Raw genomic sequence first — 13,691 nt, forward strand, 5'->3', positions numbered from 1 at the left:
GGAGGGATGGGTGGCGGGGCGAGTGTGACGGGGACACGGGACGGGGAAAGAGGATGGAGGCGAGGCCGGCCGACCCTTTATAGCGATGGCGCCTGCATGCAGCACGACCGACGCCAGATCTCACAATGAGATCACCGTCCGCCCGCCCTCTCCATTCACACTCCGACATATCTCGCCATTTCCCACGCCCCCATTTCCCGTTGGCTGCGCGCCTGCCTGTCCTGGCACACTCTCCGGCCACGCCATGCCCTCGTTCCCCTCTCTTCGCCCTCCTCTCCGCCCTGCCGCTGCCATCCCACCCTCTCTGCCACCCCCACCCTCCTGACCTCCCATCCGAACCCTCCTCCTTCCTCCCGCCGCCGACTATCTTCGGTCCGATGGTACGCCGACGAATGTGCCGCACGTGACCGCGACGCGTATGCGCATGCCCCTTCCTGCAACCATCATCGACTGTCCCCCATCCGAATATTTCTCCGGCTTCACTCTGGGATGGTGTCCGCCTGGGTGGCCTCCCAGTCGCCATGGATCGCGCGATGATTACTCGCCCTTGGCCTGACTCAGCCACTGGACGATTCGTATTCTCCCAGCGCCTGACCGTCCGATCGCAGATATGACAACTCCTGCTATGGTTCTCTCTATACTGGTCTGCAGTGCTTACGGAGATGCAGTCACCCCTCGGTGTTCCGCCCTCTCTCCATCCCCTGCCCATGACTCACCGCGTGTGCTCTGCCCCTCCACTTCCAACTCTCCCGCCTTCTCTTCGACCCCTGCCCGGCGCCAGCGGACGCACTGCAGAAGCTGCACTACCGCCCGACCCCGCTTCCCCGATCTCCTCGGCCGGACGCCTTTCCACCGGGGCCCAGCTCCTTCGCCTTCTTGTCCCCCACAGTCCGGTGCTCGACGCTCCCTCCTGCTTGGTCAGCCACCGGTGCTCAAAGCGCACCCGCGACGCGCCTCCACCTCCGTCCATTCAACCCATCCGCATGATTCGGATTCCCGGCTTGGCCTAGAATATCAGCCTTCCATCATTCGGATATCGCGCACACCGTCGAGATATCGACCCTGCATAATGCTCGCAAACATCGTATACCGCGCCCCTTGTTTTGCGTCTGTTGCGGTCTGTTCCCGGGAGCGAATGTTGTATCCATGTTCAACGCGTAAATGCGAACAGACGCCTTCATAGAGAACTTTCATCACCCCAGGGCAGCACCGGTCCCTGGAGGACATCAGGTACGCCGTTCTGCAATCCAGACCGTCCGTGCCTCTCTTGATTGCAACCCGACAGCCGTCCAAACTCCGTCACCAGTCACATCAATGAGATTCAAACGAGAGGGGCAAGATCATGGATGGCTGCTCACTCGCTGTATCACGCGTAGCGCACCATTATGACTGTCGTCCGACGTGGAATGAACGCTCGTTTCATTCGAGTTCTTCCGTCTTCTCGCGGTCTTGTCCTCGCCTCAGCCCCTCTCGCCCCCCCTCGCACGACCGGCCCCCGGCCCCACCTCGAACACAAGGGCGCACCCACATAAGAAGCCACCTAGTGTGTGCTGCGTGTATGCGAAATACGCACGCATGCAGCGCGTCGACCATTCGCTCCTTCGAGCTTCGCTCATCCCCCGCCTCGAGACGCCCCGCGCCGTCCTTCGCTCGTAATCCCGGCGCTTCTAGTGCCTGGCGGCGGATGCCGGGGGGCTAGCGCCAGACCGGCCGGCCTTCCTCCGCGCCTCGCCGTGCGGGTGGCGTGCGCGTGCTGACTCGCCCGTGCGGGGCGGACAGAGAGAGGTGGCGCAGGTGAGACTGGGCTGCGTCATCCGTGAGTGAGCACCTCTGCCGTTCGCCGCTCACGAACAGGTTCCATCGAGGCCACGGCTCGGGGCGGTGTCCGAACTGAGGATGGCCGGACACCCGCATATCCGTATCTGTTGCCTACGAGGTGCGCCGCGCGCGCTGTATCTGGTTCGCTCGGATCGCACCGCATGCCGGGGGAGAGGAGATATGTGTACTGCTGGGATGCACCGCCTCGGCCCGTGCCACACGCGCACGCGAGCTCAGTGCGCCCACGAAACGGACGGCGCGAGTTGGTCGCCGAACGGTTTCCGGCGTTCAAGGGATGGGAGCGATGCCGCACATGGTAAGATGAGTGTTTTCTCCATGCTGCTGCGGGGAGGGTGTAACACGATCGGCCGTCAGGACGTCCACCTCCTGTCAAGTCCGGGGAGGCCCTGACACAGTGACACATTCACTCACAGACACACGCCCAGGCCGGTGCTGCATCCTCCACACAATCATATTCGTCATCAGCCGGCAGACGATTTTGAATCCACTCCGACCCACATTCCGCGCGACCTCCGAGTTCCGACTCTCAAGCTCCCGGGCGCCAGAAGCACTCAACGCACTCCGAGTCGACGCCGAAAACCCGAGGCCCGACTGCCACGGTGCGCGCGACGCCCGGTCTCCACCGCGCCCCAACGCCGAAGCGCGAACGCGCCCGATGGTACCGGTCCCGGCCCGACGGCGGGGAGCATGGGAGCCCGAGCCCGGGCGCAGTCGGGGCGCACGGGGCGCGGGAGCCGCCCCTCACGCCCGCTCCTTCGCGCCCTACCCCGCACTCGCCGACGGCGCGCGGGCGTGGGCGTCGGTGCGCTCGGGGCCCGGGGCCCGCACCCGCGTGCGGCCCCGGCGTGAGCCCTGTGCGCAACCCCTTGTGCGCAACTCCCTGGAGCGGGGAACGGCAGGAGGAAAACCCTGGGGCCGCGCTTCCCCGCACTTTCGCTCGCGCTTGGACTCGAGTACTCAGTCTCAGGGCTTCATTGCAAGGTTCACGCCACGCGCAGGGTTTTTTTCCGACGCACTCACGCACTCCGGCAGCGAAGCTGTCGCGGTTTTCAGGTGGTATGTACATACCGCTGTCATTTGATTCATGGACGTCCGGCCACGCGAGCACATGCCTCGAGCCCGAGCTCGAGCGTCGCCCCGACCTCGTTCCGAGCCCTCTGGGTCGCAAAAAGCACGGACGGCCACCGTGCGATCACCTGCGAACCGTTCCGCCTGCGCGGACGAGCGTCGGGGCCGCGCTACGCCGCCGCGCTCGCGCACCTCGCCCGGCGAATGCTCGGAAAGCACGCGGCCGGCTTTTTTCGCTCGTCGTGCGGCGCGTGAGCACGCCGCGCCTCCGTCCACAATTCGGGCTACCAACAGGTGCTCCTCGCTGGTTCGACGGAGCGCAGGTTCGCACTGCACTTCATCACCGTCTGCGCTCCACGTGGCTGCGTGCGGTTTGTGGGTCCTGCTACGGCGACGGTGGACATCCGGACCGCGTGGGTGTCCCGCCGTCCGGATGACTGCTGGGCATCCGGTGCGCGCACACAGACCGTTCCGTTCTATTCGCGGTGTGCAAGCATAATTATAATAGGGACGGCACGTCCGTCGCGCGTCTTTCATCGTCAGCTGCCCACGGCGTCGTGCGATTCTGCCTGCAGCGTCGCTGGACGTGCCTCCCCCTGTGCGGCGTGCAGTATCTTATCAGCTGCGCGCTCTTTCGACGCTTCGCGTTCCCATCCGACCCCGGCGAATTCGACCGCGGGCGCTTTTAACGGGGCGTGCGGCGCTCGGCTCGAGCGGCGTGCTCACCGGCTGCGGGGGCACTGGAAGCGGACGGGGAGATCGTCTCGTGTTCTGCGGTCGCCGCGCGACGGTCTGGAGAGCCTCGAGAGATACCATTGGCTACGCACGCCTAGATGCTCTCGAGCCTCGACGCTCCGCTGCACAGCTCTGCGCACGGTTCTAGAGCGCTTGAGATCGCGCGAAGCTGCTTGCGAGTATATACGACGGCGAGGTCTGGCTCGGGCTGGCCAGACGGCGCGGCGTCAGCTAGCTGCTAATAGAGCGCGCCCGCCGGGGAGCGCAGACCGCGTGCGGTCGCAAAGCGTCCAGCTGTGCAATGTGCGGCCGCGTCGCTACGCCGCTCGTAGTACGCGAGACTGCAGCTGGGCTGGCTGCACGCACCGGCGGCGCCTAGTATAGACCCCGCACCGAGCGCCTGCGGCATGCCCCCCCGCAGACGCGCGCGCGCGGGGGCCAGGGAGCTGGGGAGCGGGTCGCTCTACTCTATCTCTATCGCCGGGCGCGCGTCGCCTGCAGATCGGCACATGCGTCGGCGCGCGCCGCGAGCGAACCGAAGGCGCGACGCGCAACGCGAGCGAAGAAGGCGCGACGCGCGGGCGTCTCGAAGTGGGGGGCGCCTGCGGAAGACCCGATGGATCCATGCATCCCATGGACGCGACCGACGAGGGCGGGCCTAGGGTTAGGAGGGGGAAAAGAAGGGCTGTCGAGCGAATGCGGGACGCACGTTCGGGCGGCGCGCGAACGGGGAAGGGTTCGTGGTACGCTCCGACACGCGGTCGGAGGGTGCGCCGCGTGGGCTGCTTCTCGTCCGACGTCTGCGCATGCGCGCGTACCCGGACCGCGCTGGGAGACACCTCCTGCCGACGCGTGCGGGAAACGGGAAGGATCAACGCTGCCCCCCGCGCACGGCGGCGTGCTGCGTGGGCCTCGGGGGCGTTCACGTGCGAGAGGGAGGGCTGGATGGGGGAAGACGGGCGGGCGCGGGGTCGGTGGGTGGGTGCGGACGAGGATGGTTTAGGAGTTCTGCCGGGGTGCGTGCGGCCTGCTTTGGCGGCAGGTAGCGCGGCGCACGCATCGAGTGCCATCGATGGACGCGGCGGGGGATCGTCTGCAGCACGCCCGCCTTCCCTTGTGCCCCGGTGCGTTCGTGCGCTGCGGTCCAGTGGCAGAACGCACACGGAAGGCGGGCCACAGCGCGTTATCGGTGATCACTCATCTTATCGCGAGCATCCGAGGAGCGCGGCGGCGGACGATCTGCCCTCGTGAGCGCATCGAGATGAAAGACGGGCGAGTGCGGATCGGCATCCGGTCCTGCTTTGTTGTCGACGTCGCCCCCGGGGCTGTGCTCGCACGCGCGGGCCACGCAGAGTGGCACAACATCCAGCTGCTGCTCGACGAGCGCACGGGCGCAGTCGCAGAACGCATGTGTGCGGCGTGCACCGATGCAGACCCACAATGAGCGAAGTGCACGCTGGGATGAGACCTCTCGCGGCGCAGGTCCCGTTCTTTGTCTCACGTCTGTGCTCTCCGATTGTGCATGTCGGAGCCCCACGGCCACCTGACTCCGCGAGATGGGACTGCGTGGGAGCCTAGGACGAGAGGGAGAGCTTCCAAGGCTTCATCTCCGCGCCAAGGCATATGGCCGCTGTGCGCCGCTATGAGCGCAAGAAGGCGCAAAGCAAGCACCAGGCCGCGGACGAGCGGCGCTGGCGTTGAGTAGTTGTGACGGAGTGTGATGGAGGGATCGGATCGGACAAGCGGGGAAAGCCGATTAGCATCACTAATCGAGATCCGCGTCCCCGGCTATCTCGATGTTGGTTTAGGCAACACGGGCGCCATCGCCAGCGCACGTCGCCGTCGCCGTCGTCGTCGCCGCCCCCGCCTGCCCCTCCCTCTAGCCTGCTGTCCAAGGCCTTGCTCTCTCCTTTTACGTTCTCTATTCTGTGTCGCGTTGCCAAAGCAGAACCACATAATGCCCGCTATCACCATCGGCCGACCGGGCGTTGCTCCAGCCCCGCTGAATCATCCGCCAGTCAGCTCCTTCCCACCACACCCCGACTCACCTCGAACTACCCAACTTTCTCCGAGAGACACGAAACTCGGAGTTTGAAACGAAAAGGTGCCAGTCCCGGCGGATGCGGTCCCGCTCGCCTCCCCAGGCTATAGGGGCTCCCCGGCCCAACCGCGTCGAGCAGCAACAACCCGTGCGGCGCGCCTCGCACAACAGGTGCGGATGCGAACCGTCTGTGCTCCGCGCGGGGTCCTCGCGGAGCGAGTTCTGTGCAGGAGAGAAGGGTCGGCGCGCCGGGCACTGAATGGCGACAACGGGGACGAGTCACCGGTACGCCTGAGCGCTGAGCTCCCCCCTCGCGCGCCTTCGTCCCGTACCGCATGCGGGGGCCCCCACAGCGCCCTCAGTCGAGCCTCAGTGGAGTGCTGCAGGGGAGAGGCCTCCCGGGTTCCGAGCTCGGCGCCTGGGGCGGACGCAGCCGAGCCGCAGTACGTAAAGAAATCAGAATAAAATACGGGGGGGACCCGCCCCGCCTCCTGCACGGTGCACCCACCCGCCTCGCGCATCAGTGCAGGCCGCGCCGCGCGCTGCAGAGCTGCTGTCTGTCGATAGGCTGTGAGCGCCGAGCGCTGCGGCTCTGCGTCGTTCTTGGCGCCTGCGAGTCCCGTAGGCGCGCGAGTCCCCTGCTCCGTGAGGCTTCAGCCGAAGGGAGGGAGAGCACGATCGCCCAGGGGCGCTGCGGGGACGGTATGCACCGTCCGAGTGCGAGGCCATGGATCCGCGGATGCTCGACCCGGGCTCCAACGTCGGATGTTGTTAGCCCAGGCACTTGCCCACCTCCTGTCCGCGACGCCCTGGGTGGGTTTGGTACCTTCCGGCGTGTTTGCATTCACGGACCTCGACGATCCCGAGCGTCATGGACCGATTCTGCGCGGGCGGTTACGCCGTCCGAGGCGTAACTTGCAGCGCGAGCACCGACTGCGCACCGCCATCGCCTCTCACGTTCATCTCCCCCGCCCCCGCCGATCGTGTTCGAACCTGACGCGCTCGAGAGCCCGCCTGGTCCGCGCAGCCCCCGGCCAGGGTCACCCCCGCCTCCCCGGGCGTCGATGCATGATGAGCGACCTCCGTGAGCCTCCGTGACGCCGATCCCGCCGCACATTAAACACTCGAGCAGCCCCAGTCGGCCTCGGACGCCACCACAGCGCGATTTCCGCTCGCACCGGAAGTTCGTTCCACCCAACTGCGTCGACCGTCGACCTTCCCTGCTCCCCGCCCCCGGCCCCTCCAGCCCGAGCCCGCTCGTTCGCCCGCCCGCGCCGCACACGCCAGAAGGGCGCCTCGGGGCAGCTGACCCGTCTGCGCTCGCTCGTACCAGCAGCTCGCGCCTCGCGCAGGGGGTGTGGAGAGCGCCACCGCTCGGTCGAGCGCGGCGGAGCGCTGCCGCATCCGGGGGGGAGGGACGAGCCGCGTCGAGCGACGTGCGGAAACGGCCGACACGGGAATTCAGTCGCACGACGACGACGAATTCAACGGCGCGCAAAGCCCGTCTCGGACGGGCGACATGCGGAGAACGCACCCGGCGTGGGCAGGCGTGCGTGCGGTGCTTACGGCGCAGATTCAATGTCACACGCGGCTGCACGATAAGTACTATGCATGCGGCAGGCCGCAGGGAGGGATGGCCTGATCGTTATTGTCGTCCACGGCACGGCGGCACGGCGGCAGGCCCGCCGCGCGCCGCGCGCGGGAAGCCGCGCCCTCCCAGCGACGCTCGGGAGAAGCCCGCCGTCGGCGCACGCGGCGGCGAAGTCGCGTCGTCGACGGCGGGCGCGCCCCGAGCAGGCGCCCTCGTCTCCTCGTGGCTGATGAGCGTGGCCAGGAGGCTTCCCGCGCCCGCCTCGCGGCGGGGCCGGCGGCGGGGGCGGCGGGCTCGAGGTGGCTTATCGCGCGCCGCGGTGGGAAGGGGTGTCGGCATCGGGGCGTGCGGCGTCGACCGACGGTGCGGTCGCCTGGGGGTTGGGACGAGCGCGCACGGGCCGTTGTGTGCTCGGGCTTGCTTTGTGGGGCCCGGGTCTGGAAAGTGCGAGGAAGGCGATAAGGCGGTGGTGAACGTGCGTTGTATGTGAAGGGGGCGCGAAAGAGCCTTTTGTCCGACTCGTACATACGGACTTGCGCGATCAATGTCATGGGGCCGCGTCCAGCCGCCGGGTGGGGGCGCCAGAAGCCGTGCACGAGCGCGCGACGACGGGCGAGCCGGCGCTAGCAGGCGAATGGGAGGACGAAAGGAAGGAACGCGCCCCTCGCGCGAGGCCAGAAAGGCGTCGAGGCGGTCGAGAAGGACGACACTGGATGGCAGCCGGATTTCGGGCGCCGCCTGCAGCATTTTCTTGATTTCTCGAGGGCTGCGTGCGCGCGCGCGGCACACAGCGAAGCTCGAGCAGATATCGCCTATCGCTCAGCGCTCAGCGTGCACGAAGCTTGACAAGATCCAGCGGGCCCGGCGCCTTCAGAAAATGAATGCAGCAGTGCGTGCGCTCCCCCAAGCGCCTACCGCTGAGCGCTGTGCCATTTCGTCTTCTTCCCCCGCTCCCTCGTCCTTCTCCCGTCGCGCGCAAGCACCCCCCTCGCGCTCGCGCGCGCTCAACCCGCCGCGTGTCGCGCGCGACCGTGCGCACCGCGCGGTGCGGCGCGCCTCGAGGAGGGGTTCGCGCCGCGTGGCCCCTCGCGCGGTGCCGCGTGCGGGCGAGCTATGAATGAATGAATGAACGGGCGCGGTGCCCGGCCGTCGCCGTCGTTCTGCGCGACGGTTCCATCTGCGCGCGCGCGGCGGGCAGGGCGGCGGGCGAGAGGGCGGGCTGACGGAAGCGTGACGGCGCGTGGCGTCAGGGTTGGCTGGAGGTTGGGATCTTGAGAGTCGTGCGGGGGAATCGCGAAGCGGCGGTGGCTGGCCAGGACAGTTTGCGTGGTAGTAGGTTCGCCGGCTCGAATGCGTGCGTTTGGGCGCCCCGTGCGGCGCTGGACGAGACCGCGACGGCGCCGAGGACTTAACGCAGCGCCCGCTGCAGACGGTAAGCGTGTGGGTGTTTTTGCGAGTCCTCGTTGTTGTCACCCGTGCGGCCGGGGAGAGTCGTGGGGCGCGGTGCGTCGACGGCGCCGCGTGTGGCGACGGCTCGTCCGGCTCGATGGTTGAACGTTGAACCTCTGTGCGGTTTGGGATGCCGACGTACGGGTGCGGGCGAGGGAGTGCGGTGAGGCAGACAGCGGTCCGCCACGCCCTTGCGCTGTGGTCCTCGAAAAGCCGCGGACAGTGCAGGCGCGCACGGAAGAGGTGCGCCTGAACCCTGAAGGTTTGAACGTTGGACCTAAGATGCCGCCATGAGCTCAAGTTGGGAGCTTCGTGGTGGACGAAATGCGAGTCTTACGACGTTCGGGCCCTCGTGCGCGTCGTGTGTTCACTGCCTCCTCAGTTCTCGACCTCGCAAGGCCGGGCTCGCCTTCGAATGGGGTGACCTGCGTGGAGTCGCGGGAAGGCTGCAGGCTCGTGTAGGCCACGGAGGAGGGCGTGTAGAGCTGCATGATCTCCGTCGACGCTGAAGAGGGCAGTCCAGGAGGCGGTGGCGTGTTGCATTGACAAACTAGAGAGAGCGCGAGGGAGGTGAGGATAGCTGGCGCGGTTCATGTAGGTGGAATGGCCTGGTACGAGGCTGAACACCTCTAGAACGAGGGCCCGGATGTATCAGGTTGCGTGTGTGTCTGTCCATTGGTAGACCATGCGTAAGCGACATGGCGCTGGCTGTCAACGCATGGCAGGGCAGCGGACGGAAGCCGCTCCAATCCGAACAAACCGATGTGTTAAATGTCCAGTGAAGACAGATCTTGACAGGGAAAACACCGGGACGGCTGGAAGATCCCGCCGAACGAGTTCTATCCACCAAATTGCGCGCCGTTGATCAGACAATGATTGAGTCAGGAGCCATGAGAGCTCACCGTTTGACTACAGCATCACGGCCGGGCTAGAGTACTCGCGTAAGGGGCTGTACGCGGCAGCTGAGGTAGTGAGGATACGGGTTGACAAAGGATAGGCTTTAGATGACCGTCGGGTGCATCTTGGGCGCGGAAGCATGATGAAGGTGAGAACGTCGTAGTGACTGATCACGGTTTGGGGGTCGAAATGCAGAGTCGGCGCCTGCGCTTTTGCTGTGCTCCTGTGTGGCAGAGTCAAGCATGGGTTTCAGTACACCACCAGCAAGATAATAGGCCTGAGGATCACGGAGATGGGTTGGGACGGAGTGTTAATGAGCTGATAGGACGACGGCGATGCTGCGGATGGCCGGCGGGTGTCCGGGCAATAATGACACTGGACTGAAACGCTGAGGAGGGGCTGAGGACGAGCCAGACAGAGGTGGAACCCAGATCAAACCCCGAGTCGCTCCAGAGCCGCGCCGCGCCGCGGTTCCTCCTGAGGACCATGGGCGCCTGGGGCTACGGCACGGCAACAGACGGCAACGCGGCTATCGCCGGGGGACGCGAGCGCTACTCAGTAACACAGTATGTGTTGGGCGGTGTCGTCTGTTACGTGCAGGACAGCTTCCAGAAGGTCACACCGATGTCGGAAAGCCGTAGAAACCAGATGAACGGCGGGGCACTGAGAGCCCAGTGGCAGGAACAGCTCGGGCCCCGATTCTACTCCCGAAAATCTTCATGCACACAGGGTTGAGGCCTGGATCGCCTGCAGGGCTCCTCAGGATATCTCCACCAATTTTATATAGCCATGTAATAGCAGTTCTACTCACAACGCGGACGACGCAGACTCTGTATTTTCCCGACGGGACTGGAGACTCGAGAGACCAAAGGCGCCCGGGACTTCGCGCCGCGAAAGTGACTGCTAACAGACGCCCGTGTCTTCTCCTCCAACCGCCACCATGTCTCTCTTCCCCTCTTCTGCAATGCCGTCTGATCCCCTCTTTTCTTCACGATCTGGATTTAGTGATCTTCCGAAAACGCTTGCCAGTGCACTAGATGCCCCACCGTGAAGCTGATCAGACCCGATGGTACGTGGTATGCGTTATGCAAACTCCATGCTGACCCGTTATCCCTGTGACCTCAGGACGACCTGCGCTCCCAATCTTGTGCTTATCAGACCCAGAATGCGCGGATCAACCACACCACACCGAGCACAGCAGCCGCAGACCAAACGTCTGGTAAGTCGACTCCACCACACATTCTCTCTGCTTCAATACACCCAACCAAACCGTCTCGCAGCTTGCTTTCGCGCCCCCGCGCCTGCAGTCATCCCCCTCCAGGACAGTGGCTCGACACGCACCCCAGACGATATGTGCTGACGCATCCACCCGTCTCTGCCCCGTCCGTGTCTTGACACGCATCGCCCGCACTGCTCGTCCCATCCGCAACATGCACATGCTACCACCTCATACGACCTCATGTTCGCCCGCAAACCCTAGCGCCAGAATGCAAGCCGTAGAAGATCAAACGCGACCAGTGACGGTGTGTCCATCCTCTCGTGTCCACTCCGTGCTCATTTGACCATTGAACCCAAGCACATCCAACATCTGCCGCGACAAGCCGTTCAAACGTTCAACTTCAAGTGGCGCGTCAACGAGCCCATGTAAGTTTGAACACGCGCTGCCTGTGGGGTGCGTCCTCTCAAGATCCGTATACAGCTTGAACGTGCCCGGGCTTGATGTGCAGCTGGTACGTCTACACTTCGGTTGGATTGATGTTGATCCTCATACAGTGTTGCAGGGTTCTCTTCATCATTCCATCGGAGACGACATAGTAAAGGTCACAAGTGTGGTAAGTTGCTTGGTATAATATAGAATCAAGACATGGTTCGATGTGTGTAATGATGGTATATAATGAAATACGAGCTGCATTTTGGAAACGCCAACCAGGGAGCGAGCGCCCGAAAAGCGACAGGAAGGTGAAACGGGGATCTGTCCAGCCGATGTGATCAGCACGTGAGGGCAGGCGGATGAGACGGGGGTTGAACGTTCCGGAGCGGCTCAGTTGCACCGCGGCCCCAGTCTCTCCGCCGGGTCGGTGCGATAAGATACCCTGGGGATCACCACAGCTGGAACTGCGGATGAGTCGCCCCTCGGAGAAGCCCAGTTGGGGCCAGCTTCCTGGTGGTGTAGTCTCCCCTCAGCTGGGCAGACCTTCCACCAGCGTTGTAGGAAGGACGAGAAGGGCGTCGGTGGAGGGCAGAAAGGTCGTCGACGATAGCCCCTGATAGCCCGAGGCTCGGGATATCTCCCAGCGCGCGATCATCAACAGCGCCCATGCGTCTCGTCCAATGCAGGTTGCTGCGGAAGGATGCGGACTTTGACTTTGCCTGCCGACCATCTCTGGCCAGCGCCGCCCACCGCCGCGCGTGCCCCGCCAGCCAGTCGCGACGCGAGCACCGTCGACGGACGACGCAACTCTCTCCGAGGCCGATCCCACACTAGCACTGCTCGGGCGACCTCCGCTTTTCTATATGTCTATGCTTATCCCCATCCGCCCGCCCGCTCACCCGCCACCACTTCGCCCCCCAAAGCCCCGCCGCCATCATGGATAAGCTCGCCGTTGAGCTCGTCACTCTCATTGCCTACTTTGCCTGCACCGACGGCGGCCAGACTGGCGCCGCCCTCTCGCTCGTTTCCAAACACATCCACCACGCTACCCGCCCCGCTCGCTTCTACTCCGTCTCTCTCATCCACTCCGCCGCCCAGGTCGAGCACTTCGTCCAGAGCTACAAAGCCGAGCTCGACCGCTCCACCGACGCCGTCCCCCGCGTCCGCCACCTCTGCCTCTCCTTCTTCGGCCAAAGCATCGACGCCTCCGCCTCCCCGCCCGCCGCGCCCGCCGCCCCGCCAGCGTTCAAGCCGCCCTCGACGCGCGAGGAGTTCCTCGCGCAGCAGCAGCAGCGCGCGCAGCGCATGCGCGCCACGCAGACGCGCATGGACGACCAGTACGTCCGCGTCGTGCCGGAGCTCATCCGCCTCGTCGCGCCCACGCTCGAGTCCTTCGCGTGCGCGCAGGCGCAGTGGCGCTCCTCCGCCATCATCGACGTCGTCTTCCCCTGCCTCGGGGAGATGACGCTCGTCGGCGGCGACCCCGCCTTCCTCCCGTTCAGCATGGTCTCCGCCGACCGCCCCCGGTACCCCGCGCTCCGCCGCCTGCACCACATCCCGTCCCTGCTCAACAAGCAGGTCGACTTCTTCCAGTGGGCCGTCCACGCCCCCAACCTCACCCACCTCCGCGTCTCCCGCATGGGCGCGCACCCCGAGATCACCGTCGACACCCTCGTCAAGGTCATGGGTGCGTCTCCCTCTCTCCCTCTCGCGCGCGCGGAGTTCCCGACGCTGACGTGCCCCCTCTCGCGCAGGCCCGAACGCGCCCGAGAACGTCTTCCCGCACATGCGCCAGATCGTCGTCCAGCCGCAGCCCTCGCCGCCCTCCGCCGCGTCCGGGCCGCCGGGCGCGGTCGAGCGCGCGTTCGACGCGCTCTGCGACCGCCTCCGCGTCGCCGTCCGCGGCGCGCGCGTGCCGACCGTGCTCTTCAAGCCGATGGTGGTCCCCGAGGGCACGCCGGCGACGAACCCGAGCAAGGGCTGCGTGCGCAAGCTGCAGAACGAGTGGATGACGAGGATCGAGGGCGGCGAGGGCTGCTGGAACTCGGTCATCGGCGAGAGCACGATCGACCGCTGCTGGCGCTCGCCGGTCATGGAGGTCGGGCTGGCCCAGTGAGGAGGAAAGGGAGCTGCTTTCGTTACGGCTCTCGGGGCGACACCCAAAAGGCACTCGCTATTTACTATGGACAGTTGCTCGGTGGTAATTATTGTCAGGGCGCGCATATGTATACTACTCACATTTGTCTCCTAACACACAATGCACGCGCAGTGCGCTCACAACAAGGATTGAGCTGGTTGCATGGACTGTGAGTGGGTGCTATGGAGCACGGTTGGATCAAGTGGCGTTTTTTGTTTTTTGTGCACAGATGCATCGTGAGTTGGTCCAGCCTGTGGACTTATGTCCTCCAGAACGAGATAGA

The 13,691-nt window shown here is 65.2% G+C and overlaps 3 protein-coding genes across 3 annotated transcripts; all 3 read left to right on the forward strand.

The window, feature by feature from the left end:
- Positions 1–1,979: 1,979 nt before the first annotated feature.
- Positions 1,980–8,391, forward strand: BXZ73DRAFT_77735 (uncharacterized protein; the record flags this gene model as incomplete). The annotated part of the gene is made up of 15 exons (XM_048022725.1): positions 1,980–2,134; positions 2,194–2,895; positions 2,945–3,158; positions 3,202–3,358; positions 3,416–3,973; positions 4,064–4,766; positions 4,822–5,052; positions 5,451–5,659; positions 5,716–5,854; positions 5,914–5,968; positions 6,037–6,126; positions 6,251–6,767; positions 6,816–7,232; positions 7,304–7,749; positions 7,840–8,391. The coding sequence occupies 15 exons, from the start codon at positions 1,980–1,982 to the stop codon at positions 8,389–8,391; spliced, it is 5,145 nt and encodes a 1,714-aa protein (XP_047877784.1).
- A 2,169-nt stretch (positions 8,392–10,560) lies between these two features.
- On the forward strand, positions 10,561–11,502 carry BXZ73DRAFT_77736 (uncharacterized protein; the record flags this gene model as incomplete). Its single annotated transcript, XM_048022726.1, has 7 exons — positions 10,561–10,667; positions 10,746–10,839; positions 10,901–11,143; positions 11,197–11,264; positions 11,320–11,350; positions 11,402–11,452; positions 11,476–11,502. The coding sequence occupies 7 exons, from the start codon at positions 10,561–10,563 to the stop codon at positions 11,500–11,502; spliced, it is 621 nt and encodes a 206-aa protein (XP_047877785.1).
- A 705-nt stretch (positions 11,503–12,207) lies between these two features.
- On the forward strand, positions 12,208–13,387 carry BXZ73DRAFT_47127 (uncharacterized protein; the record flags this gene model as incomplete). Its single annotated transcript, XM_048019817.1, has 2 exons — positions 12,208–12,958; positions 13,026–13,387. The coding sequence occupies 2 exons, from the start codon at positions 12,208–12,210 to the stop codon at positions 13,385–13,387; spliced, it is 1,113 nt and encodes a 370-aa protein (XP_047877786.1).
- Positions 13,388–13,691: the final 304 nt, after the last annotated feature.

Source organism: Epithele typhae (assembly GCF_022376455.1).
Source record: "Epithele typhae strain CBS 203.58 chromosome Unknown BXZ73scaffold_25, whole genome shotgun sequence".
Lineage (NCBI taxonomy): Eukaryota > Fungi > Basidiomycota > Agaricomycetes > Polyporales > Epitheliaceae > Epithele > Epithele typhae.